Below are 27,292 nucleotides of genomic sequence, written 5' to 3' on the forward strand. Positions count from 1 at the left end.
GCCCCAGGTGTCCCTCTGCTGTGTCAGGGGCTGCTCAGCGACCAGGTCCGTGGACGTTTCCCCACTGCGACCCCCAGGCTCGCTGCGATCCCCTTTCTACACACAAAGGGGAGCGGGCCTGCTCCTGGGTGGTTAGCGGGCCCTGGACCCTAGGGTATAGTCCTGGCCGGAGGCCGGCCTGGGCTCTGGTGGGCTCAGATGGGACCCAGGGGCTCCCTGGGGATTCTCAGAGGTCGAACCACTGGGGGCCTTGGAGCTGAAGGACCAGGGTCGGGCTGCGGTTGGCTCTGGAGTCGGGGGGACGCACACCACCTCTCCCTCCTCACTCGCCAGCTGGGCAGCCTGCAGAAGTGCCGGGGGTGGTCTGAGCCCACTCTCTCCCATGAACAAGGCCGAGCCGGACTGGCGAAGATGCGTCCACTCAGGGTCACCCCGGGGCCCCGAGGGGCCGGAGAGACCACGCCTGGCGCTGCTGCAGGGCCAGGGCCACCTTCCCCTGCGCCTGCCTGCTCAGAGCTGGTTGTGAGGGCTGCCAGCGGCCCTGTTCCGGGGTCCTAGGCCGGACAGCCTCCAGGTGGGGACTCCGCCCAGCCTGCAGACATCCTGGGGATGTGACAGGCGCCCTGGGCCTGACTGCAAGAAGAGCAGTGCTGGGGCTGGGGCCCCTGGGACCGCCCGCAGCATTCACACCCAGTCCAGGGGGCAGCCCGTGTCTGGTGCCAAAGCTCAGGGCGCCGAGGACGGAAGGAGCAGCACCGCGGTGGGAGGCAGCACTAGGGCGGCCTCTCCTATCGGAGTAGTCACTCTTCAGTTTCCATTTTAGTATCGTTTAAGCCCGACACTGGCATGGAAGATGGCTAACAGCCGACCTCACTGAAGAGGCCGCACCTCATGCTTAAAAAGGAGGTGACAGAGCTCGGGAGCCAGAAGGGTGGTGTGAGTTGCTGGTCCCAGTGCTGTCACTGAGGCATTGCTGCCACCTGGTGATGGCAAACCTCGAGGGCAGACTGTGTGAGTTTCCACATGTCCCCAACTTCCCCCGGCGTCCTGTGTCTACTGCCCAAGGACCTGCCCATGTGAGAAAGGGATGCTCATGGGGGTGAGTGACACTGTCACAGCTCCGCCTGCCCTGATGTGGTCTTTACGAGCAGACACTTTCCAGATTTATTGCTATGGTTTTATGCGCTGAGCCAGTTGCACTGGGGAGGAGCAGTGCATGAGCACGCAGCACCGCTGTGCAGAAGGGTCAGTGTGGGCTGGCCGCGGCCTCACAGGCCTTGAGTCACCCATTGAGGACAGACTCCAACCTGCAGAAGTGGGTTGGCAGCAGGGCAGCCATAGTGCCCTTCAGAAGCAGGCTGGGCAAAGGAGCCCGGCACAGGTGGGAGGTCAAGGCTGTGCTGGGCTGCCCGGGCCCAGGTAGACGGCCTTCTCCACGCCATCCACCACCCACAGAGAGTACTCCAGGTATGAGGAGAAGTGCGTGCACTCAAAGCGGCCGCTCCCGCGCACGTGGGCCAGGAAATCCGGTGCTCCTGGGACGATGACATTGTCAGCCAGCAACACCGTCCCCTTGCGTAACAGGCCACACTCCTGCAGGGGACAGGGGGTTGGGGGGGATGAGGATTGGGGTGACCAGGGAGCCCGCTCCAAACCAGGAGGGCAGGTGGGGGCTCCACACAGAGGCTTGTGCCTGGCCCTGGGGTCGGCCCCACCCTAGCTCCTGGGGTCAGCAGGGTCTCCCACTGCCCTCCATCTCCCCCTGGCAGTGACCACTGCAGGACCGCGCTGTGCCCAGCACTAGTCCAACGTCCAGACTGTCAGCTCTGTGAGGAGGGATCCCCTCTGCTCCCTCCTGCATCCCCAGCCCCTAGAACAGCATGTGGCAGGCACACAGAAGGTGCTCATAAAATGCTACCTGGACAATGAGCGGAGGAGACAATGGGGCTGGGGTCCCACCCACAATGTCACCTCAAGGCCAGTGGGTCCCTTGGTCACTGGGTGCCAGGAACACATGGCTGCTCCAGGTAAGAGGGATGCCTGGTGCCTGTGTGTGGACTGCTGGAGGCTGTCACTGGAGGGTTAGGCCACCTGACCCGGGCCACCCTGCTGGGCCGGAGGATGGCGGAGGGGCAGACCTCGGGAGCCACAAGCCTGTCCCTCGGGGGTCCGCTGTGAACATCCCCACGCCCCGGCATTTGAGGTGCCCCTCACCACCGTGGCTGGGCCCGGGGCAGCTAGCTGGCATTCCAGGGCCTAAGCTCTCAGAAGGAAGGAGGAGTGGCTAGACACAGCCTCAGGCCAAGACCACCTGGGTGGGCAGTCCCTCTGAGTGGCGTGGGGAGGCACTGCCTAGATCACAGGAAACAATGAACAGAGAAATCTTGAGAGGAGCGGTTTGCCTGTGGGGGGAAGACCAGGCAAGGGACGCCCCTGTTGTCCTGTCCCCTATATTCGACTTTGGGGGAACGGAGCCTTTTTTTACAAAATCATAAATTAAAAGTTAAGAAACTAAGTAATCCTAGACATTGAGAGCAAAATCCCACATGTGGCCCCAGGTGTGACTCAGCCTACAGACATCCCAATGACCTAAACCCGAGGGGCTCTGCTCTGCACCCCTCCAGGGGGCGCCCCAGGACAGTCTTGGGTGTCTGGGCTCTCCTGGTGGCTGTCACTCCCAGCCTGCAGGCCACAGGGGAGGCCGAGGGCCCTCTGGCCGGCCCTGAGGCGCACACGCAGCTGTGAGGACTGCGTGGTGGGACAGCCCATGAGCCAGAGTTGGAAGGACCACTGTGACTCCCGGAGCGGCTTCTCTTCAGAACAGAAAAGGAAGGAACTTCCTAACAATGGTGGCCAGCAGACCAAGAGAGAGCAGCCCGGGCCCAGCCCCCAGAGGGCAGCTCAGGCTGGGGCAGGAAATGCCCAGGGGGCGCCGGGGGCGGGGCTCCAGCCTGCTGGGGTCGTGCTGAGGGACGCAGGAGGCATCGCTGGCCACAGACGGGACGGTCCGAGGAGTGAGAGGCATCAGACACTCAAACCCCACGAGTTCACCATGAACGAGCCAAGCGGAGGAAGAAGCTGTGGTGGCCTTTGGAGGGTGCCGGGGCGCATCCTCAAGGAAGCTGGACCTAAGGGGGAAGGAGGCGGCACCCATCCCACCTGGGGATCCCTGGGGACACCATGGGCCTCCTGACGGAGGACACAGAACGCTGGAGAATTCTGGCCCGAAGAGCAGGGCGTCCGAGCAAACCACCGCGGGACAAAAGGGCGTTTCAAATGTCTCTACAGTTCCCCGACCCTCCTTCCTTCACGAGGTGGAGTCTGGATGCTCGCCCCGGGTGTGGGTCGCGCCAGAGACTGGCTCCTGACAGAGGGAAGAGCGGGAGCACAGTGTGGGGCGCAGGGCCTGGCTCATACGAGGCACCGTGGCTCCCTCCTTGCTCCTTCTGTCTCTCTGTCTCTGTCTCTGTCTCTATCTCTCGCTCTCCCACTCAGGCTCTTGGGACAGCCAGCTGCCATGTTGTGAGGACACTCAAGCAGCCCTGTGGGTACGCCTTGTGACAAGGGGCTGAGGCCCCTCACAGCAGCCATCGGACTGTGCATTGCCACCTGCCCCCGCCAGCCCGCAAGCCCTTTATTCCTGACTGAGGAGGGGGGAGGCTGGGCTGCTGCAGAGCCGGGCTGCCCCAACCCCGCACAGGCCAGGGGCCTGCAGAGCCCCAGCTGCAGGGCAGCAGGACATGTTTCAAAGCGCCGCCATTCCCAATCCAGGGCCCCTCCTCTTTGGGCTGACCCCCAGCTTCGAGCCAGCAGCCCCGAGAGAACTGCCGGCTTCCCGTCACTAAGGGCCCTCCGTGCTGCTTCCCCAGGAGCGAGGCCCCGTCACCACTGCTCACCAGAGCTGCTGAGATCCTCCCGCTCCCGGCAGGCCCAGCGGCGGTGGAGCCTGGCTCTGCCCTCAGTGCCCGAGCTCCAGGGCCACACCCTCTGCCCACGGTGGGCCTCCTTGGCTAGGGTGCCTGGCTCCTCAGAGTGGCCGCGACCCGCCGACACGGCTGCCCCTGCACCAGCAGCCAGCACCCAGGCCCATCCCAGCCAGGCGGGTCGAGGCTCACCTCCAGGAGGAGCGTGTCCGGCAGGTACCGGTCCTTCCAGTGGTCGAGGAAGACCACGTCCAGCGTGTCCACGTCATATTTCTTCTTCAGCTGGGGGATGATGTCCTGGGAGGCCCCGAGGACAACGGTTACCTGGAACAGATTTCCGTCAGTGCCCACACCCACAGGGACAAACAGACTACCACGCCTGGGCACCCACGCGAGAGTCCACCGACAGCTCTATTTGGGGTTCTGGGGAGACAAGCCCCCTTCTGCCCGCTCCCTGTGGGGGCAGCCTTGGGAGTTTCCTGCTTGTGGATGGGGGCAGCGAGACCGCCCTCCCGGAGCTGCTGGGGGACCCGTGAAACCCTCCATGACCCTGCAGCAGGATCACTGTGGCCTCGAGCTGCACCATGGGTCTTGCCCTGGGCCCTCCCCTCCCACCCGGCCTGCCGGGCCTGGAGCGGCAGTGTGCACATCTGTCTAGGGGGCAGGCGCCACACCCTGTCCTGCAGGCCCGCGAAGTCCAGCATCCGCTGGGTGATGGCGGCATAGTCAGGGTTGATCTCGATGGTGAGCAGACGGGCGCCGGGCGGCAGCAGGCGGGCCATGCGCACGGCCGAGTAGCCGCAGTAGGCCCCCAGCTCCAGCAGCACAGACGGCTGCTGCTCCTGCACCACTGCATCCAGGAACTGGCCTGTGGAGCACGGGAGGGGTAAGTGCAGGCAATGGTGGGGACCCACTCCTGGCCAGGACATGCGCCTCCCAACCGAGCAAGAGCCCCTCCTGATGCCTGGCCCCAGCCCTTGCCTGAGGCCCCCAGGCCTCCCAGGATGGCCCCCAGGCCATACCAGAAGGCCCCCAGCCTTCCCTGAGGCCCACAGTCCTCCCAGGATGCCCCCTAGGCCTCCCCAGATGGCCCCCAGCCCTCCCTGAGGCCCACAGGACCCCCCAATGGCCCCTAGGCCTCCCCTGATGGCCCAGAGATGGCCCCTGAGGCCCTCCCAATATGACCCCAGTCCCTGCAAGATGGCCCCCGCCCCCATCCCTCCCTGAGGCCCACAGCACCACCCAATGGCCCTCAGCCCTCCAAAGATGGCACCCTGGCCTCCCCAGATGGCCCCCAGCACTGGCTGAGGCCTACGGCATCCCCCAATGACCCTTAGGCCTACTAGGATGGCACCCAGGCCTCCCCAGATGACCCCAGCCCTCCCTGAGGCCACAGCACCCCTGACTGGCCCCCAGCCCTCCTTGAGGCCCAAAGCCCTCCCCAGATGGCCTCCTGGCCTCCCTGAAGCTAACAGCACCTCTTAATGCACCAAGGCCCTCCAGATGGTCCCCAGCCATCGCCTGAGGCCCACAACCCACCCAGGATGACACCCTGGACTCTCCAGACGGCTCTGCCCTTCTCTGAGGAGCACAGCACTCCCCAAAATGGCCCCCTGGCCTCCCAGGATGGCACCTAGGCCACCCTTGTTGGCCCCCAGCCCTCCCTGACCACGCACCACCCCCCAGCATGGCACTTGGCCCTCCCCAGATGGTGCCCAGCTCTTCTTGAGGCCCCAAGCACCCCACAATGGCCCCTAAGCCTCCCCAGATGGCCCACAGATGTCCCCTGAGGCCCCCAGGCCTCCCCAGATGAATCCAGCCCACTCCAGATGGCCCTTCACCCTCCCCTGAGGTCCACAGCCCTCCTCTGAGGCCTACAGCACCCCCCAATAGCCCCTAGGCTTATTAGGAAGGCACCCAGGTCTCCCCAGATGGCCCCCAGCCTTCCTTGACGCCCTCAGCAGCCCCTCGAGGGCCCCAGGCCCACCTCAGATGGCCCCCGCCCCTCCTCTGAGGACCCCATCCCTACCTCGAGGCCCTGGTCCAAGCTCATGCACCATCCAGGCTCCCAAAGTGCCTGAAGCCTCTGTGCCTTTGCACACGCTGGTCCCTCTCTCTTTTCCACGATTCCTGGCTGACCCCAAATCGTCCTAACCCAGAGCTGCCGTCTGTGGAACCCCCCACCCCACCTTGCCCATGGTCTATACTCAGAGCCTCCCTGGCTCCCTTGAGTTGGACACTGTCAGAGGCTCTGAGGGGGCTGTCACGTCTGTCCCCAGAGCTCCACTCCAGACAGTGCAGCACATGTTCACGCCCCAGCCTGGAGTCCAGAGGTCAGGAGGCAGCCCTGGGGACGGCCAGGGGCCTGGACCAGGCAACTTCAAGGAGCTCTGCATACCCTCAAGCCCGGCAGGGACACCAGGCACCCGATGCATGCGCTGCCCAGCACCAGGTCTGCAGGATGGCGCACGAGTGTGGGGCCTGCTTGGAGCCTCTGCTGTCACCTCCCACTCGTGTTGGCTGAGCTGGTCTGTGGCAAAGGGGCCAGCTGAGCAGTGGCCTCCTGCACAGTGTATTAGACATCCCTCCCGCCCCATGGGAACAGCGGTGTGGGTGTCAGGGTCTCAGCAAGGCCTTTGCTCCTGGTGGGGGGAGGGAGGCTGGGCAGCAACCTGGGCCTCCAGGGCTCCAGAAGAGCCCCCACCCCAACACCCAGAAATGGGCTGGGCTGCCCCGCCTGAGGCCTGTTTCCGTGTCCACCGCCTGCCGGCTGGGCCACTCACCTTTCTTGTCGCCCACGTTCATGGCCCATTCCTTCTGCGAGCAGTAGGCGTCAATGGTCTCCAGCACGCTCTGCGGGTCCCCGGCCACCGCGTGCTGCAGCACATGGCGCAGAATGCGCTGCTCCTTGCTGTCACCCATGAGCAGGTTGTGGATGGGCTGTAGGATGCACTCGTTCCAGCCGATGAGGAGCCAGCCCCAGCGTCGCAGGAAGAAGAGCAGAGGCAGCAGTGCCAGGCCCAATGAGAAGGCTGCCAACAGCATGGGTGTTGGCTCTAGCATCTGAGGTAGGCAGGGGTGGAGCGGGGAGGAGGGGAGAGAAGGGAAGGGAAGGAGCCCAGGGGAGGGTGCCAGGCTTCAGTGCTTTGTGGCCTGCCAGGCAGCCCCACAGCCAGTGCGGGAGCTCAAAGTCCCTCAGTGGTAGCGCAGACCTGCCCCTCCTGGCTCACTCACCCTCTCCTCAGTTTGGGGGTGCTACCACTGGCCCCTTATGCTGATGGGGCCCCAAGGTTCAAGAAGCCAGCCACATGCCCAGTTACCTAGCTCGTGTCAGCCTCGGGGAGTGCAGCCACCCCCCAACAAGCCTCCTGTCCTTGGGGCCACACTCTCAGGTGCCCGGAACAGGTGTGTGGCTAGCTTTCCTGCCTGGGGGCCTGCCAGTCACAGCCCCCCTCTCTGGGCGCTTTCCCAGGCGGCCCTGAGCGAGGGGGCACAGCTGGCCTGGGGTGGATGCAGCGCACGGGGGGCCCGCCCGTGTGCAGGGCCCTTGGGCGCCCACACTCAGACCGTCCGGGAGACTCCAGTGGTCCTTTAAGGGAGCTTCCAGGGAAGGACACAGGCAGTCCCCAGGCCAGGCACACGGGTCACAGGTGCATTCGCCACTCCCTTCATGGACAGCCACACATGGAGCATCTGTTCCTCTATGAGGAAGGGGAGCCTGCTGCCCACACCACAGTGTGAGCCAGCCACGCCAGCTGTGACCAGCTGGCTGCTGCAGCACGGCCTCCCCTGGCAGGCGGCACTCCGGCAGGTAGCTGAGGATGCAGGCAGACGGAGCTGGGCTCAGGGCCCCTGCTGACAGGGGCAAGGCTGAGACGGGCAGCCCTGGGCCGCCGGCCAGCACAGCAGAGTTCACAAAATGCAAGGCAGATGCCACGTGACCTATTTACACAAGGCAGAGTGGACACAAGGTCAGCACGCCAAAGTCTGCACGTTCTCTGGGCCCAAATCCTCGGCCCACACCCCTCCCTACTCCCCGTGCCACCCTGACGTTCAGAGCGACTTTCCCAGCCTGCTCCTGCCCTCCGAGCTGCAGCTCCTCCTCTGAGCTCTGCAGCTAAGCAGACAACATTTGTGCATTTGTGCCAAGTTCCCTCACCTCCAGTTAGCCATCAACAGAAACCATAACCTGAAAATGACCAGCGTCCAGATATCCGGGCCCTTTCCCCGAGGCCAGCCCTGTCCTCTACTTTCTCTCCCCAGAAGGAGCTTGGAAGGCCCCAGAGAGCCAGGGAGACGTCTCCCCGAGTGTCCCACAGCCCGGGACATCGGCAGTCTCCCTGGTCCTTGTCTGCCCTCTAGGTTATAATGAGACAGGAACCACAAGATAAGGCCCTAACAAGATTGGCCTAACCAATCGGCAGGCTAGGAGAATCAGACGGAGGCCGCCAAGATCCACGTTCCACAGCCCCTGGTCGTCCCTGGGCTTGGGCATGCGCCCTAGCACCCAGGAGTCCACTGAAGGTGACCCTAGCCCCATCGGCATAGTAAAAATCCCACCCAGGGCTGGAGAGCTAGCATACTAAAGATACACACGTCGCATGAGGAGGCATGCTGAACAATAGCGCAGGCGCAAGCACAACCCACCCCTACAAGCGGTGACCAGGCCCTCCTCCCCAGCCTTCACCTAATAGCCCCACAATCCCCTCCCTAATGGGCGTCACCTCCCCCTTTCCTTTCCACGCAGCCTCCCTTGTGTTGTCTCTCTTGATTTCCATCCTGGGGGACAACAAGCACCCAGTGTTCGGTAACAATGGCACACGTGCACCCGCGCCTTAGGAGAAGCGGGGGAACTGAACGAACCCCTTTGCTCAAGCCATATTTCCCAAGAGAGCAATTCTAAATTTGGAAGTGACACGTAAACCCAAGGGCTAGTTACAAAGAGCTTTAAGCCCTCACTCTGAACAGGTAACTATGCGGCTCCATCTGCCAGAAACAGTTCAAACAGGAACGTAGCACAGAGCAAAGATACCGTCGGAATCTCATACACCAGCATGTTTTATATAATAGTATTCGTATGTGACACATGGCTACAATGTTTCAATGAAAACCATCAGACCTCTAGCTGCGTCTGTCTGTGTGTTTATTATGCGTGTGTGTCACATATATGATATTACCCTACCTCCAGATGGTGCTACCAAATAAATTTATAAAACCCCTTCAAGGACTTCTACCCTCACCGGCTTAGAGAGGAGTAAGCGCTTATATAAACTGTCTTCCTGAAACTCCCAGAAATATCGGAACCAACTCACGTGTTTTTCAAGTTCGCATAATGTGGGTCAACCTTTAGTCAATAAGACTAGCTTAATATTGTTGGTTTAATAAAACAGGCAGATCTTCAGAGTTGTCAACATTAACTAGGATGATGCAAATCTAAATTTTTATTCTACTTTGTATACTAGCCAAATGAGCTAATATTATATCTATTTGATGTTGATGATTGTACAAATGACAAATTCAATTTTAATCAAATTTAGTCACTATACCAACAAACTTTATTTCAGCAATAATTGTGCTTTGTAATATGTCTGTCTAAAAACAGTTTCCAAAATCTTTCTGGTAATCTGCGACCTTAGAGTTATGCCAAATTAAGTTAAAGAATAGATATTCTTTGAATATCTAAATAGTTCCTAAATAAGATAAGTGCTGAAGCATTCAGTATTAATTCTAAGTTAATACACTTTTGGCTTATTTTTATATGCTACAGAGATGCTAAAGATATTTGGGTCTATTAATAAACATGTGCTTCTTGTCACATTAAAAACATTGTACTATTAAAAACATATCTGTACAGATTATGAGATGGTACATTTACCAAATGTGCTAATCCGTTACAGAATATTGGTATATGACAATTTGTAATTGCCTACTTCCAAGTTTTCTCTGTAAAATAAAGGTTGCTAATGGTTAAAAATTATAATCTATGTGTGAAAATAAAACTACTACTAGAAACAATGGGAAGGAAGGGAAAACAACCGTGTACAAAAGTATGGGAGGAAAAGAGGACCTGCATTTATATAGAAAGGATGCAAAGAATGTAGATGTTTTTTGTTACACACAGTAATTCTGTCCTAAAGTCAAATTCAAAAAGAGGGAAAGTACAGGACAAAAACGTGAACAGATATAGAAAGTTTTAGAAGGTTTGTGGAAAAGGAATTTTATGCTGTGAGGTCAAAGCTGCTAAAATTAGATTTATATATAAAGCTTTTAAAATGTGCTTTAACATCAATAATGTACGGATACAAAATTGGAGTTTGTTTTTTCTCTCTGATAAAACGTTTCTTAGATTATTGGTCTGCTTTTTTAAAAATTTTTTTATTGAGTTAATGATAGGTTACAATCTTGTGAAATTTCAGCCGTACACTATTGTCTGTCAGTCGTGTTGTAGGTGCAACCCTTCACCCCTTGTGCCCACCCCCCTGGTCTGCTTTTAATAAGAGATTGTAAAAGGTTTTTGTTTACCATTTGAGAAACCTGCCTAGCAAACAAAGATACTGAGTCTTATGGAAATGATTTCCTGTGCTTCACGTTGTCATTATCATGTCCTCAATTACTTAAGAGAACCAAGCCTTCTCACTCTGAAAACAGCCAAGGCTGTTTTACAACCTCGTTATCTCCTACATTTAGAGTTCTTTTATTGTCACTTTGGTTAATTAGGATAACTAAATATGGTTTCACAGTGACCTGGGATCCTATTTAGTCAAGTGTTCAAACTTTTTGACATTTTTGACAACTTTGTCTTCCCGACATCAAATCCTAAATAAAATGTTCTTGATCTTGAACTGACTTTGGGATTTCCCAGAGGGCCCCTGAAGATCCCCAAGGGTTTGTTCTTTCACCTTGTAAAAGGGAGGTACTAAACTAAGTAGATTTATTTGATATGTTGAATCTCATGAAAGGCATTGCCAAACAAAAAATGCTGTTTAACCCTCCATAGGTTATATTTGCATGAAAAAATGTTAACATAAGAATGTCACAAATTATATAAATTTCCTAGAAATTTGTCAATGCCTTCACTGTCCATGAAATGTCTTGCTATAATGTTATCAGTCATAATTCCAGTTATTATTTAAGACCTTGTATTTCACAAAAACAACCAAATCTCCTTACAAATTGTGCTATTTTTATAATGAACTCTCATCGGATCTTTCCCCAGGGCCTTTTAAACTCTTTTGTCATCCACAGTATGGGGGATCAAAACTGGCCACCCCAAAATGTGTCTCTTTGGCTTATTTTTAAGGACAAAAAAAAAACTCTGAAGGAAACTGACCTTCCCTCTAATTGCCTAAAAGAATTTAAGAGAGAAGGCCTGTCCCAGGAAGGGGCTATCACCATGGATAATTCCAGGTGTGGTGGACAGAAGGTACAAACAAGCTAATTTCTATTAAAGTCTATCCCTGGGGTCCCATTGTCCATAGATGGCCCCCAAACAGTTGCTTATCAAACAGTTGCATTTCCATCTCCATGTAAGTTTCCTTACCCCCCCTCTTTGAAGTCCACATTGCAACCCCCAACATCCTCCTTTGTATTTAGCGAAGATGGTATTTAAGGTGGCAGCTTTGGCCATTCTGGTGAGTTACTCAGTTTTCCTGGGTTTCTCCCATGTACACATTATTAAACTTGTTTGATTTCCTCCTGTTACTCTGTCTTATGTCAACTTAATTTGCAGCCCAGCCAGAAGGACTTAGAGGGTAGAGGAATGTTCTTCCTCCCCTACAGTTTGGTGACCATGAAGGGACAAAACTTTACTGGCTGGATGCTGCTCACTCCTGGACTACTGAATCTGAGAGATCCTGGGCCCTTGACAAGAGCTGGCAGGAGGGAAGACTTCTTACCACATCAGTCTCCTGGATCTCTGCCTGCAGGGTCCAGTGGAAACAAGAGTGGTGAGGTTTTTTTCCCTTTTCTAAATGTAAATTAGCAGGAGAAAATATTGGTGAAGCTAGCTTCTTGGGCTCAGTGACTTGGGGAAATTTCATTTGAGTACTCATTGGTTTCTTGATCCTTCTCCCAGAGATGGTCACTGTTTTCCTTGTCTCTGTCTCTTGTACCACTTATGATAAAAAGGAAAAACCACAGGGCAAGACATAGGCATCTCCATATGCCTGTTTCTGGGAATATGTGCATGAGGTGAAAGCTGTTGCTAAAGGCATCTTAGAAGCCAAAGTGCCTGCAGTATTGGTGGGCACAGGTCGAGCAGTTAAGAGCCTTTAGGGCGCTCGCCACCTCATGCAGACTCCTGTGATAGTATAAGTTGGTCACACAATGGAGTAGATGACAAGTCCCCCACCAACTTCAAGAAAATTTCCATGCAATGAGGTACTCAGCAAAACACACACAACCCCCCACCCCATGGCACCACCCTCCTAGGTATTAGTCTGGCTCCAAGAGACCCAAGGCTTAGCTAAAGCTGTTAATGTGCATATTAGATGAGGGTTTTTCTTTTGTCTTATTCTATGTCTTGAGAGCTTGGCTTTGTGACCTCTTTGGTCTCCACCTTCTGGAGGATGCACATACTGGTGTGCATCATGGCGGCCAGTCAAATAGACTGGGGTTCCAAGAAGCACTCTTTGTCTGGCTGTGTCAGCTCTCAGGTGAGTTTGTCATCAGGGGTCCCATTGCTTCCATCAGGGGCCTTTGTCGTCTCAACCTTCGTTGCTTGTCAGTGCACCTCTGCCTGTGCAGCAGAAGCCTTTGCTTTCTTAGATTATTTCTGGGAGTGAACGTTCTGGGTCTTGTGGGGTGGCTTCTTTCGCACTCTCTTTTGGGGATGCCTCTTGCATCCATGGTTGAACCATAAAGGCTTATTGGTTTGAGTCGCTATTATCATTGAAATTGGAAAAACTTCTAAGTTGGAAAGATTTTTAGAGTGCTCTTGTCTTAATTGTTTTATTGGTACCTATTAAATGACCAAACAAAAAAGAAATGCAAAACAAATAATGACTAGCCTTAAGGCCCTAACTCAGGCTACAATTAAATTGAGAAAATGTAAAAGTATAAGTGTTGATAAGATTATAAAGTTTGAGCTAATTTTATATAAAGAGGTTATATCAGCTTTGCCTGAGCATATTTTGAAAATGGACAGTCTGGCTGTGGATGCTTCCCCTACCCAATATTATAAGACTGAGAACTGTTGATGAAGTCCAGGCGGAAGCTATGATTAGAAGCATGAGTGGATGAAATTGAGGGGAAATTTTGTGGGAAAACAATTTATAGGCTTTATGTGAGTGATTGCATCTCTTTGCCTGATTGTATTATAGATTGTGTTGTGGGCATAGACATTGTGTCTCACTGGGGAACACTTCCCCTGCCTGATTGTAAGACAGCATATAAATCTGCCCTTCAGACAACGTTAATTAAACATGCTAAAAGGAAGTCACTAGGGTTGCCTGAGGGGCTGGCCTGGTGGCATAGTGGTGAAGTTCGTGCGCTCTGCTTCGGTGGCCTGGGGTTCATAGGTTCAGATCCCGGGCAGAGACCTACCACCACTCATGAAGCCATGCTGTGGTGGCATCCCACATAAAAACAGAGGAAGATTGGCACACACGTTAGCTCAGGGCCAATCTTCCTCACCAAAAAAAGGGGATTGTCTGTGCCCCCACACTCTGTGAGATAAAAACTAGAGGCTAATATCAGGTGCTAATAAAAAAGACACTAAAAGCCCTCCCCGCCCCCCAGGTAAGTTGGTCTGGGGTTAAACTGTGCACTTAGAAAGAGGGCCTTTGTTAAATGCTTTGTGCAGACTTGTAAAGATATGGTACATTGTCCTAAAGTTTTAAAATAGCTGTGGAGTCTTTGTGTATGTATGTCTATATGCATGTTATATATATGTGATATTTTTCTACCTCCAGAATGCATGGCCAAAAATTAAGAGCTCTGTTTAACTAGTGTAAAGTAAGCATTTACATAAATTATTCCTAAACATAACAGAAACTAACCCAAATTTTTTTCAAGTTAACACGATATGAAATAGTCTTTGGTGAATGAAAGCTTAAGTTTTTTGGATTCACTAAAATAGGCATGTCCTCAAACTTATCAGCACTGGATGCAATGCAGACATATAGCCTGGGTTTACTAGTCAAATAAGCTCATATTATCTCTGTTACAATTTATCAGCAAAATAATAGCTTAAAATGATAGCTAATTTTGTGTAATGTCTCATAAAATTTTCATGGGTAATCTAAACATAATTGTTGGAAGCAGATGATTTAGATACAAGTGGGATGGGAGTTTATAGATAAACGTATAGCAATAATTATAGTTTATGGCATATGTATTTAAAATATCTTCCAAAATCTCTTTGGTAACTTGAAACTTTGAAGTTTTGCTAGGTTAATTAAGTGATGGAAAATTCATTGACTATCTAGATCATTTCTAAATAACATAAAGTATTAGACATTAATTATTAAATAGAGGTTTATCTACTTCTGGCTTCTTATTACAGAAAACCCAAAAATATTTGGATCTATTAGTAAACATGCCTTGTATTTTATTTAAAGATTGTACTATGAAATAGCATGTTTCTAGGAATTTCTAGCATGTTCAAGTTTATAAAAAGTATTTATAAACTTGCCAACCCACAGACTGCTAATGTAGAGGACAGTTTATAATTGCTTACTTCTTAGTTTTCACTAAAAATTAAGGTTTCTAAGGGTTAAAAATTCTAATATGTGATTAAAGGTACTAAAAATTAATAAGGAAAATATCTTTGTATTCAAGGAAAGTAAGATGTATATTTTCAGTAAAGAAGGTGTAAAGACTGGAAATATTTTTGTTTGTTTTTCTAAGAAAGATATATTTGTCCTAAGTAATAGGACAGGAGAAAGAAGGCATGGGATAAATTCTGAATGTAAAAAGAAAGTTAAAGGTTTGTGGAAGAGTAACCTTGTGGAAAGAGTTTTGTGCATGATCAAGTTGGGTTAGATTAAAATGAATTTAATTAAGTAAATGAGTTTTAATATAAAAAGTAAGCTGGTGCAAAAATTAGAATTTCATTTTCTCTCTCTTAAAAAGATAATTCTTAAACTTTTAGTCTGCTCTTGATAAAGAGATTATGAAAGGCTTTTCTTTGAGTAGTCTACCAGGAGGGTAAGGATTTAATGTTTTATCAAAATAAATTTCCTGTATTGTTTTATCAGGTCTTTAACAACAAGCGCTAAGGTTTCTCTTATAGTTATTTAATTTTCTGCATTCATCTAAAAATCTTTAATTTTCACCATGGTTAAATGGATAACTAAGCATTGTTTCATAGGGACCTATGATACTGTGTGGGTAAATGTTATTGATATAAGTGTTTTTAAAGTTATATAACATTCCTAAAATTCTGATCGATCCTAGTTGTCAGTCATAATTCTAGTTATTATTTTAAAGTGTGGTGTGTCACAGAAACAACCAAATTTCTTTGTCAATTGCCATTTTTAAGTCTTTCATCATTTACAAACAGTAATTGTTTTACTTTGATGCTTTTGCAAAAATGTTTCAGCTTCAGAGAGATTCATGAAAAGGACTCTGACACTTACTCTAGAATACAGGTTTCTGATAAACTTTCAGATTGTAAAACTGAACTGGGTAAGAAATTACAGAACTCTAATGGAAAAACTGATGACTTCATGAAACTGCTAGCAAAAGATCAAGATCAAGAGTCGATTACATGGAACTAAGTGAACTGATGAAGATGATTATAATTTTTATGACTCTTGTTTGAAATATTGCTGATTTTTTAATGCTCTGTTCTTTTCAGATTTAAGAAAATCTTTTTCTCTTAAGCTAACTATGACATAGCAATTTGGTAAATTATACTTTTATAAGCAGAATTGAAACATTTATCTTTTTCTCCCTACTTGATCCCTCCAGAATTTGGAAACTCTTAATGAGTGAATATTCACCTGTAGTTATTTGCATAAGTTTAGTAGGAATCTGTTCTCCTTATAACAGGATACAATTGGAAACATTGCTTATATTATCAAAGCTTTGACTGGAATGTCACACTTGAGAGAAACATGCATAGACTCAGATATGACGAGGCAGGTAAGAAACAAAAATTGACTTTACGAAACAAAGCCCCTTGGAAATACTGGCCTGATACCTTACTCACAGGGTTACCAACAACCTTACCACGTGAGTAAAGAATGTCACTTCCCTGGCAGGTGTAAAGAACCTCAGGATATTTTGGGAACCTCGAGAAGAGAGGAATTCACCCAAATCTGTAGGTATTGCAGGCGAAGTCTGATGACAAGTCCTTGACTTTGCTTCCCTGGCCTCCAGTGGCCTATAAAGTTCGATCTGAGATTCCTGATAAAAAGATCCAGCAAAGCAGATTTATTCTTTTAATTTTTTTAACTTATTTTTTTTAAAGATTTTATTCTTTTCCTTTTTCTCCCCAGAGCCCCCCAGGACATAGTTGTATATTCTTCGTTGTGGGTCCTGCTAGTTGTGGCATGTGGGATGCTGCCTCAACGTGGTTTGATGAGCAGTGCCACGTCCGTGCCCAGGATTCGAACCAACGAAACACTGGGCCACCTGCAGCAAAGCGTGCAAACTTAACCACTCGGCCATGGGGCCAGCCCCCCAGCAAAGCAGATTTAAAAGAGCCTATAAGATCGGTTGCTATTCTTGCTGTACTTATGTAAACAATTGGGCCAAGTTTATTGAAACTAGACTTATTTTGCAAACCAGTTAGTCTTAATTTGGCTATCTTTGGTAAAAATGAGAGCGATTTTAGAGAAAAAAATTACGTTTCAGCAGAAACTACAATATGCAATAGTAGATATTAGATTCTAGTTCTGTTAATTGTCTTTGAGGTCTTGTTTTCTATCTGTAAACTGGACTGGATCCTGAATTCTTCTAGTCACTTGAAATGTTGAGCTAAAAATCTCCAAGCTAACATTTTCAATTTTTTCCCTCATTTTCATTTGGAATCCTTGAGAACTGAAACTGCACTGGTGCATTCCGTAAGCAGCTCGAAGGAAGTGTAAAGGTGCTGAGCGCTCCCTCCACATTGTTTTTCAGAGCTATGCTGGGAAGAGATACAACCAAAACTAGCCTGAACCAGATCAAGCCCCACCATGAGGGCAGCACGCGCACAGATGACCTGAAGATGACCTTTTCCTCATCTGAATACTATAATCTCTGCCCTAGGAGGAGCCTATGCCTTATTAGCATAACGTGCAACGTGTGTGAGAGCATGCTTCCAGATTGCGCCTGTGCCAGCTAATACCTACCTCCACATGTGATGACAAAACTTTCCTTTGCAATGTTCACTCCCCACCCGAAATAAGAAGACCTGCTTCCCTTTGTTCAGGGAGCCGCGACTTTGGAAATGATTCCACGTGGTCTCCTACTTGCCATAAATACACTTTGCTTTGTGTGATGAATACTTGTGATGGAGAGCCTGATTTTAACCCGCCAGGGAGCGGACTCATTCTGGCTCTGTAGCAAATCCACCCTTGTTTCTGAAGCTCTGCAAACTGAAGCTGGACAACCTGATGTGAACTTAAGAGTGTCCCCACGACAGCAGACTTGTTGCTGTGTGAGCCACTCAAAAGATACCTGAGCACCTGATGACATCACCAGAGACATTTCAAACTGCAAAAGGTGCTTCGACCCTGACACTTAGAAATCTTCTGTTTTTTTTTAAAGATTGGCACCTGAACTACCATCTGTTGCCAATCTTCTCTTCTTTTTTTTTCTTCTTCTTCTCCTCAAAGCCCCCAGTACATAGTTGTGTGTCCTAGTTTTGGGTCCTTCTAGTTGTGGCATGTGGGATGCCGCCTCAGCATGGCCTGATGAGCGGTGCCATGTCCGCACCCAGGATCCCAACAGGCAGCACTCCGGGCTGGCGAAGCAGAGTGCACAAACTTAACCACTCAGCCACGGGGCCAGCCCCCTAGAAATCTTCTTGACTGGGTGTCCCCTGGGCTCAGAAACTGAGAAACTGGTTTATAATTTGCTTCAACCACTAACCTTGTTTTTCTTTTTGTTTCCACAGAAATGCTTCTTCCTAAATATCTGATTGCTTGCTTACACAATACAGGCCTAGCTTTGGGAACCCACCTGCATCACCGCCTTCTGAAGTGAATTTAACTGGATTGATCTATCATGAGAAATATGAGAGGTGTTCAGTGAGATGAGACAATCTACTAACTCAACTCCTGGACTGTGAAACTTCTTAAAGTTTCAAAGGCGGGACTGTGGGGGATCAAAGTTGGGTACCCCAAAATGTGTCTCTTTGGCTTGACTATTTTTAAAGGCAAAAAAAACTCTGAAGGTAGCTCTGACCTTCCCCCTAACTGCCTAAAAGGATTTAAGATAGAAGGCCTGTCCCAGGAAGCAGCTATCACCATAGATAATTCCAGGTGTGGTGGACAGAAGGTACTAGAAAGCCCCTTTTAATCAAAGTTCTTACTCCCCCATCACACTGTCTATAGATGGCCCAGCAAACACTTGCTTATCAAACATTTCCATTTCCATCTCCATGTGAATCGCCTTCCTCCCTGTTGAAGTCCCAAACCACCAACCCGCCCCCCCCACCCCCCCCACCCCCGCCCGCAACATCCCGTGTCTTTAGCTGAAGACGGTATTAAAGGCGGCAGCTTTGGCCATTCTGGTGAGTTACCTATTTTCCTGGGTTTCTCCCATGTACACCTGTTATTAAACTCTGATTTTCTCCTGCTATTCCGTCTCACGTCTACTTAATTCTTAGACCCGCCAGAAGGACCCAGGGGGTAGAGCAATGTTCTTCCTGCCATACGACAGCTCGTTTTCGTTTGGCTCTGATTCTTCTCCAAAAGCATTTGCAGGAGCTACAGGCCAGAGTGCCCCCTCGGCAATGAAAAGGGACTGTCTCTGAAACCCACGGAAAGGACTATGCCAGGTACCGTGGGGCACACGCTTCTGAGGGCGCTGCTGAAACAACTCTGAGACATCCCAGCAGACTGAGTCGGATCTCCAGGACCTAGTGGAGAAACTGATGGGGTCACGAAACCGCTGACCAAGGTCAAGCAGAACAAGAATTAACTCCATGGGACTGAGCAAACTGATAAAAGATTATCATAATTTTTCATGGGTTTTGTTTGTAATATTGTTGGCTCTTTAACGTTGTATTTTTTGGATATTAAAAAAACACTTCCCTTTTCTCTTAAGCTATCCATGACTCCTAACAGTCCAGCAAATTATACCTTCATAGACAAAATTGAAGCATTTATCTTTTTCTCCCTGCCTGATCTCTCCAAAACTCAAAAACTGTTACTGAGCATTCTTATCTTCATGGTGATAGCTATTGGCATAGGTTCAATGAGAATCTGTCCTCCTTGTGATAGGACATAATTAAAAAGATTAGTTATATTGCCAAAGAATTTAACAATGAAATATAGAATCAGATATGACCAGACAGTTTTAAGGAACTGCAGTCAACTTCCCAGAGCCAATGCTCAGAAGCCCTCTTGAAAAAGCTGGCTTGGTACCTGGCTGACAGGGTTCCCAGCCTCCCAGTGAGTAAGGAAGTTCATTTCCCAGCAGGCCCAGAGGCCTTAGGATATTTTGGAGACCTTGAGAAGACAGGAATTCACCCAAATCCACAGGTGAATTCTGATGGCAAGTTCTTTTCTTTTTTTTTTAAAAGATTTTATTTTTTTCCTTTTTCTCCCCAAAGCCCCCCCCCACCCCCACCCCCACCCCCGGTACATAGTTGTTTATTCTTCGTTGTGGGTCCTTCTAGTTGTGGTATGTGGGACGCTGCCTCAGTGTGGTTTGATGAGCAGTGCCATGTCCGCGCCCAGGATTCGAACTAACGAAACACTGGGCCGCCTGCAGCAAAGTGCACGAACTTAACCACTCGGCCACAGGGCCAGCCCCAGATGGCAAGTTCTTAGTTGGCTTGCTAGCCCCCAGAGGCTTTTAAAAGTCCAATCTAAGATTCCCTATAAAAAGTTGCACAAAGCAAACTTTAAAAAGTCTATATGGCCAATTACCATGCTTGCTGCCCTCATGTAAATAATCAGGCCAAATTTTTTTTTTTTCAGGAAGATTAGCCCTGAGCTAGCTACTGCCAATCCTCCTCTTTTTGCTGAAGAAGACTGGCCCTCAGCTAACATCTGTGCCCATCTTCCTCTACTTTATACGTGGGACGCCTACCACAGCATGGCTTTTGCCAAGCGCTGCCATGTCCGCACCCGGGATCCGAACCGGCGAACCCCAGGCCACCGAGAAGCAGAATGTGCAAACTTAACCGCTGCGCCACTGGGCTGGCCCCAATCAGGCCAAATTTAATGGGACCAGAATTATTTTTTAAACAAGAATAATCTTACTTTGATTATCTTTGGTCAAAAACGGAAGTGATTATAGAGAGAAATTTTATGTCTTATTGGAGACAAATAATCTAGTCCTATTCATTGTCCTTAAGGTTTTATTATCTACCTGTAGTTGGACTGGGTCCTGCGGTCCTACACGTCTTGTCAGCCCTTCCTAAATCCTCAGTTCTAGTTTCCTTCAACATCTGGTTACAACTCTCCAAACTGACGTTTCCAATTTTCCTCCCTGTCTCCTGACTTGCCATCTCCAAGAACTAAAACCTGACTGCCCACACCCTTCCTGGGACTCCAGTTGTCTCGTAGCTGCCCTTTTCCTCCAGGATCTGAGGCAGTTCTGTGTGCCAAAGCCAGACAACCATATATAAACTTCAAAGCACTCATCACAAGTCATGTGTGGGCCACCTTCATTCCTGCAGCTGCTGCTGCCTGGGCCGCTCAGAAAGTCCACTGGAACTCCCACACCTACCATGCTCTGCTCTGGGAAATAACCTCAACTGTGACGCTGACATCTATGCTATCACTACATTCAAACTACAAACCAGGACATCCACCAGACTGCCGCTGCCATCCTCACTCCACCAGTCGGAGATGCTTACAACTTAACGCAGCTCTTCTCAACTAGGGGCCTTGGGACTCAAAAACTGGGTTTACAGCCAGCTCCAACCATTAATTTCTGCTTTTCTTTCTGTTTCCATAGAAATGCCCTTCATTAAATGCCTGATCTCTCAGCCATCCAGCAAATATCCTCTACTACCACGACCCAACCTGTGGTTCAGCTGCTCTTTGATGAACAAAGGGTGATCAAATGGAAAACAGACTTAGATGTCTCAGAGGAAAGAAGAGACCTTCTTCTCCAGCAAGAGGGGACCTGACCAAGATCTCTCCTTGACCAGACCCTAACCAGGCTCCCTTGAGCTTTCTTCTTGACTAGGCCTCAACCTTGGCTAACAAAGACTCGAACAACGCTAGCATAGTGTCCAGCAGCTCAAGGCCAGCCCCCTGGGATGACCTCTGTCCCCTTAAGGTGCCTGCCTGAGAAAACCCAAGGCTGACAAAAGAAGCGACTGCTCCCGCCAGCACCTGAGGACAGGAGCCCAGCTCCCGCCTCTGTGGGAGGAGAGGAGCCTCACTTCCAGAAGCCCAGTCAGCAAACCCAGGCAGGTGTCACACGCACCAAACCCCCATTTCTGCTTTTTGCAATTCTTCACTTCCCTGCGTCTCTCAAGCCCCCACCATCCCCCTCCCTGCTCCCTCATCCTCCCTTTACCAGGCCCAGAGCCTCTGAGCCAACAGAAGGGCGCTCAGCCCCTCCCTACTGCCAGCAGTTACTGAATAGGATCTGTCACCACTCAGCTCATCCACAGCCCATCTTCTCAGGCCCCACAGTGCTCCTCCTAACCCCTCCAGGGCAGCCACTCAGGGCAGCTCCAGCTCAGGCAAAGGACCCAGAACTCCCTGGCAGGAAAAACCTGAAAGGCTGGCCCGGCAGCAGGTCAGGCCTGGGGGACTTCCCCTTTGTCTACATTCAACCCTGGGCCTGAGACCACACCACCCAGACCCAGTCCCGTGGGGTCTTGGGCTCCGGGCATCCCCTTCCTGGTGGGGCAGCCGTTGCCCCGAAAAGAAAGGCCTGGGGGTACCCCAAGGCCTCCAAGAGGGAACCTGTTCGGGAGATTACTCAGCCCCTTCGGCCGGTCCCACAATTCGCCCACTCTCCAGGGGCTGATCCCAGCAGAAGACCAATGTGACCCTCCCAAGTGTGAGCCAGGCCCTGCCTGTGCCACCGGGTCGGCCACCAGGTCAGAGCCCTCCCCAAGGACAGACCCCCGATGTCAGGCTCTGGATCCCCATGGGACCCCGGATCCCCCACCCTGTCTTGACCCCTATCCCCAGGTCGGATCTTCCCACTCGAGCACAGGCCTCCCACTCCCTCGATCCAGTCTGGCGCGCCGCCTCCTGTCCAGAGACCCCCGCCCCAGGTGGGATGCTCCCCCCAGGCCAATGCCCAGCCCCATCGGAGCTCCTTAGCCAGGGGCAGATCCCCCAGCCCCCGCCCTAGATCAGATCCTCCGCCCCAGGTCCGCAGACCCCCGCCCCAGGGCGGGTCCCTCTCCTCCTTCCAAATTCCCCACTCGCCAGCCGGACCCCCGCGCCAGGTCGGACCTCCTGCCCCAGGTCAGATCCCTTCACCCGGTTCGAACCCCCACGCTCTTCCGAATCCTTCACCCCAGGTGCAGACCCCCGCCCAGGTCCGGCCGCCCCCAGTCCAGCTCCGCGGAATGCCCGGCGCACTCACCTCGCCCGGCGCCCTCACCTCGCCCGGCGCCGTCGCGGTACAGGCAGCGCAGCGGGCAGCCCGGCGCCGGAGGACCCCGCGAGGACTGGCGCGGGACGGCGGCGATGGCGGCGGCCCTGCGGGCACCCGGCGTGCGCTTCCAGTGGCGGATCCGGGCCGCGGCGGGCGGGGCGCGGGGCGCGGCAGGTAGGGGGACCTGGGCGGCGCTGTGGCGCGGGGCGCCCCTGGCGTGTGCTGCTGGGTGGAGTGACCTGTGCTCGCCCCGGTGCTGCCCAGTCTTAACTGTGTCCTGCCGATGGTGGTGGCTCCGCTCCCGAGGTTACCAGGCACCATCTCGTGTGCACGCCCCTGGGCAGAGCGGACCGCCGCCCGCCCAAGACCCTAGCGGCCACACAGCAGGTGCTCAGTATAGGCCCACGCAGAGAATCAATGAGGGGCGCCAGGGCACCCTGGGCTCTGAGCAGGCCCTGCATGCCGCCACTCTGCCGGTGCCCTAGGGGAGGGGACATCTGCAGCTCATCCTCCTGGAGCCACCAAGGGACACCGACCAAACCAGGACAATAGTCACGTCACCACGGCACCGGGTGTCGCCAGGGTTCCGGTGCAAGGGCTGGGTGCAGGGATACATGGAGAGTTGGCGCCCAGCCCTGCAGGATGCGCTCCCCAGAGCCGGCTGCGGCGCCACCACATTGCCATGGTAGCACGGCCAGGCCCACGCGTGATGACTGTTCCCCACCACGTGCCTCCTCAGTGATGGCCCCAGACCCTGCCTGGGGACCATTCCCTACAGGGAGTGAGTGTTGAGGGACCACAGGACATCCGAGTGAGGGCTCCTTCGCACAGATGGTGCCCGTGGGAGGAAGAGTGGCCGGACCCTTGGTCAGTGGTGGACTGGAGGGTGAGGGCAGACCAGATGGGTAAGTGGGCAAAGCTGTGCACTGCGTTGGCCGTGGTGAACTAAGGGGTTCGCTTGGCCGTGCAGAGTCCTGGGACGCGGTCACTAGCTTGTGAGGTGGGGACATGGGCTGCTCTTAAGGTGTCTTTGCTGATCCCTGTGACCTTGGCCAGGGCAGCCGGTCTTTCCCAGCCCCCTTGCTGCACATGTCAGTGGGACATTCATGAGGCTTAAACATACTTGTGCAGTGGAGCCCTCACCCCACCTGGCGCAAGTCAGAGATCCACCAATGGGAGCTGCCCCTGTGGTCACAAGCCCAAGGCCTTTCAGGCTGCTGGTAACCGTGGCCTTGGGGTGAGCGTGTCCTTTCCATCTGGGCAGGAGGCAGAGCCCTGCCGGGCCCTCTGGCAGCAAGGGGAAGGGAGGCCCCAGGGCGAGGGCTGAGCTGCTGGGACAGTGATGGTGCCAACCCCCAAGGAGGACACCCAGGGCCGATTTGGGGCCTCTTCCTCCACTTCAGCCTCACGGCTTCTCCGAGAGCAGAAGTTGCCGGCCCATCCCAGGCTTGGGGGTGGCGAGGCAGCCCCTGAACAAGAACCAGAATGACAGTGTAGCCAGTGTCACCTGTCCCCTCACACCTCCTACCAGGAGAGACCATGCGGCAGGGAGGACAGCCTTACAGGAGGCCCCCGAGGTGGCCGGCGTGTCCGTGGGCACGGGGAGCCTCCCCTGTCCTCCTAGAGCAGTTGCTCACGCAGCCAAGGCATGCTCAGCGGGCTCTGCTCTCTGCTGGCCCTGTTCCAGGCCCAGGTTCAGAGGAGCAGAAAATTAGAGGACAGGGCTCAGACCACAGAGCAGACAGACCTTTCTGGCTGAGCCCTGTGGGCGGAGAGGGTGTCCCTGGCTGAGGTGGGGAAGGCGAGGCTGTGAGGCACCCCAGGGCACCTGAGTGCACAGGTGTGTCCCAGGACACCTGCGCTGAGCAGTGCCCACCACACCCACCTCGGGGTCCTTCTTCCCCAGCAGGCTAGCCACACCCTCCCACGTGTTTAAAGGCAGATTTCCTACACATGGAGGGCTCCACTGCTGGCCTCTTCCAAGTGTTTATCAGACTGGAGGGCTCTTGAGCATATAAGGTGGGTGGGGAGAGCAAACTGCCAAAGATAAACCCACAGTTTGCTTGGCTAGCCACTCGCCCTGCCCTCTGCTGATAGCAGATGGGGGCACAGTGCAGGACTGCAGGGCAGGGAGACCCAGCGGGGACCCTGCTGTGGCAGCAGGAAGGAGAGGCGCCTGCAATGGAAGGTAAGCTGTTCTCCTGGGCAGCCCCCCCACTGGGAGGGAGCATTGCCCTGCCAGGCAGACCTGTGCTCCTAGGTGCCTGGCCTCAGCTCCTCCAGCCAGCAGTCAGTCTTCAGTTCTCTGGGCTCATAGCAAAGCCATTGGGATAACCAACAGCAGTTTAGGACTCTTCAGAGTCCTTGAGTTGAATTTGGAATGGGGTCTGCTTTGCACTGGCTGCTTGAACTCAGTTCTGGCTCCCTTAGACCCTGTGTGCCTGCACACGCATCTCAGGGCCCTCGATGCCTCCTGCGGGATGGACCCGGGGTGGGGGGCACAGTGGAGCGTCTCCACAGGGCGGGCACCTGGATGCAGCTCCCGGCACCGGCTCCCCAGTGGGCTTCCTCACCTGCAAGCCAGGGCTTCTCTAGGCTCAAGCTCCTGGGGCCTGCAGGAGCACAGGCCACGGCCCCCTGGCCTGTAGGACGTCTAGGGAGCCGCGGTCCCTCAGGGGCGCAGCACCCTGGGCATGTTCCCCACAGACTTGCCTGCCAGGAAGGTTGAGGTGGCCACGAAGACGGGTGCAGCCTCCTCACTGGCAGGCCTCAGGTTCCCATGCTGGTGTGAGGGCCGATGCACCTGCCGTGGGGGCAGGCCCCTTCGATCACGGGATCCTCAGCCTTGCCCAGGAGTAGCAGCCAGCTCTTGATGCCCTGGCAGCAGTCCGTGCCTTCCCCGCACTCCCCACATACTGATAATTTGCTGTTATTTCTTCCTCCTTCCATAGAGAGTGGGCTGGTGCCTGGCCCTGGGTGTCCCCAACTCGGGCCTTGGGTCAGAGCTCTCAGGTTCACCACAACTAAGGCCTCTCCTGCCCTCACCCACCTCCTCCCTCCCTCCTTCTCTGCCCCTTCTGACTGTCTTTTGCCTTCCTTCCACATCAGTGGTTTGCCGAAGAGAGACGAGAGATGCCTCCTGCAGGGCAGGAAGGCTGTGAGTGTCCTCTGCGGGGCGTGAGGGGAGGATGCGGCTGCCTCCAAAGTGACAGCACAGGGAGCCCGAAAGGCATTTCCAGGGAGGAATGTGGGCCCGCAGCTCCTGTGGCCTCAGTCGCTTCCCTCCCGGACCCCACGGGCGCCCCACGGCCTGGCTCTGCTACCTGATGCAGGGGCTGCTCTTTACCTTCCTCACTTATAGCAGAAGGTGACCTTTACAGTGGAAAGACAGATGGACTCCAGAAAATGTTTGTCCTGTGTCTGGCTCAGGATGTCGGGTGAAGTTTGAGTTCGAGCAGTTCTGCCAGTTAACTCACCTTCTTCATGACATGTTGTCACCTGGTGTTGCTTGGCCTTGGGATTCATGCAGACAGTGTGAGCCCAGTCATTGTCTGCTGCCCTCATGTGTGATGCGTTACCACCCTAGGCCATCACAGCGTGGGGCTCTGGTCCCATCCGATGGATTCTGTACCACCTTTTCCTGGACAGAGCTGCTTGCCCTTGGCAATGGTGCGGCAACCTCCGGGCTCTGGGCCCCAGACTTGGCCTGGCTCTCCCTTCTCACCTCTCACCCCTTCCCCAGCAGGGCGACAGGGCTACGATCTCCTGGTGATTGGCGGGGGATCCGGCGGCCTGGCCTGTGCCAAGGAAGGTACGTATCCTGTGTCCCACCACTGTGGCAGGGCCTCTGAGCTTCCTGGACCCCTGGAGAGGGCAGTGTTGTTCTCTGGTGTCGGATGGGCATGCGCCCTGAGGGCCATGAGCAGAATGCATTGTCTCTGCTGCTGACCTGGCCCCTCCAGGGCCCTGTCACCCTGTCGGGGTCACCCCAGCAGGCTCGTTGCTGTGCCCTGCGCCCGCGCCCCAGCTGTCTGTGCAGCACACAGAGACCAGGGTGGCGCGCCAAGTCTGAGTCTGCCCTCCTTGGCTCCAGCCTCAGACCTCACAGGATCTGTCCCCACCCATTGACCATGTCTGCCACCACCTGTGTCCTTGCTGCTCACCTGCTCCAGCCCCTGGCCTCCTCACTGATGTGCAGGTGCTGCCCAAGGGTCGTCCTGGCCTTGCGCCTCCCCCTACTGCCCACCCGCCCAGCCTGCCCTTTGCCATTGGCTGTGGGACTCGCTCGCCTCCCTTCAGTTTTGGCAAGCAAAATGGCCCTACGTAGTGTTGCACCCCTGCTGCACCCCTCCTGCCGGGCACTGAGGGGAGCTCAGTAAAGATGTGTCCAGTGGAGGGAGCTGGACCCTGAGGCCTCCAGAGGCACCGTGTTGTGGTTTGCTGCTAGTCCGAGTGGGAGCAGAGGCCAGCGTTTCACCGGGAGTCGGCTGTCTGCTGGAGGAGTACTGGCCGGCTGCTCGCCCGGCCGCCTGAATGATAGGAGGCAGATGTGGGCCAGGGGAGGAGGAGGAGACAGGAGATAAGGGGAGATGAATGGGCCCAAAGGGCGGGGGGCTGAGTGGGCACCCTGACTGGGAAGCTGTGGTTCTCTGACGTCAGATGGGGGTTTTGGGATCACAGAGCGTAGAGGAGAT

The 27,292-nt window shown here is 53.1% G+C and overlaps 2 protein-coding genes across 20 annotated transcripts in view; one reads left to right on the forward strand and one right to left on the reverse strand.

Annotated features, from left to right (window-relative positions):
* Positions 1-1,150: 1,150 nt before the first annotated feature.
* On the reverse strand, positions 1,151-22,733 carry LOC103546193 (catechol O-methyltransferase). 12 transcript variants are annotated; one of them, XR_011542156.1, is made up of 7 exons: positions 22,587-22,708; positions 7,244-7,865; positions 6,707-6,986; positions 4,598-4,791; positions 4,116-4,247; positions 3,160-3,364; positions 2,215-2,352 (listed from the first exon to the last, which is right to left on the reverse strand). XR_011542156.1 is itself a non-coding variant. In XM_070628086.1 (6 exons), the coding sequence occupies exons 3-6, from the start codon at positions 6,984-6,986 to the stop codon at positions 3,114-3,116; spliced, it is 621 nt and encodes a 206-aa protein (XP_070484187.1). In that variant the 5' UTR covers positions 7,244-7,865; positions 22,587-22,706; the 3' UTR covers positions 1,151-3,113. The 12 variants fall into 12 exon arrangements, 11 of the variants coding, with proteins under 11 accessions (XP_070484187.1, XP_070484181.1, XP_070484177.1 ...); XM_070628086.1 differs by lacking the exon at positions 3,160-3,364 and having other exon boundaries at positions 1,151-3,128; positions 22,587-22,706; XM_070628080.1 differs by lacking the exons at positions 2,215-2,352; positions 3,160-3,364 and adding an exon at positions 1,151-1,593 and having other exon boundaries at positions 6,707-6,955; positions 22,587-22,703.
* Positions 22,430-27,292, forward strand: part of TXNRD2 (thioredoxin reductase 2) — a 51,280-nt gene continuing 46,417 nt past the window's right edge. Inside the window, exons 1-2 of one of the 8 annotated variants that reach the window (XM_008542685.2) lie at positions 22,430-22,465; positions 26,344-26,409. Coding sequence is in view for 7 of the 8 variants with exons in the window: in XM_070628063.1 (XP_070484164.1) it covers positions 24,699-24,786; positions 26,341-26,409 (157 nt within the window). In the remaining variant the exon portion in view is untranslated. Of the gene's footprint in view, positions 22,466-22,645; positions 22,773-24,614; positions 24,787-26,340; positions 26,410-27,292 lie in introns of those variants that run through there. The other 7 variants (XM_070628069.1, XM_070628067.1, XM_070628064.1 and 4 more) reach the window with 7 other exon arrangements.

The sequence above is a fragment of the Equus przewalskii genome, chromosome 7, assembly GCF_037783145.1.
Source record: "Equus przewalskii isolate Varuska chromosome 7, EquPr2, whole genome shotgun sequence".
Lineage (NCBI taxonomy): Eukaryota > Metazoa > Chordata > Mammalia > Perissodactyla > Equidae > Equus > Equus przewalskii.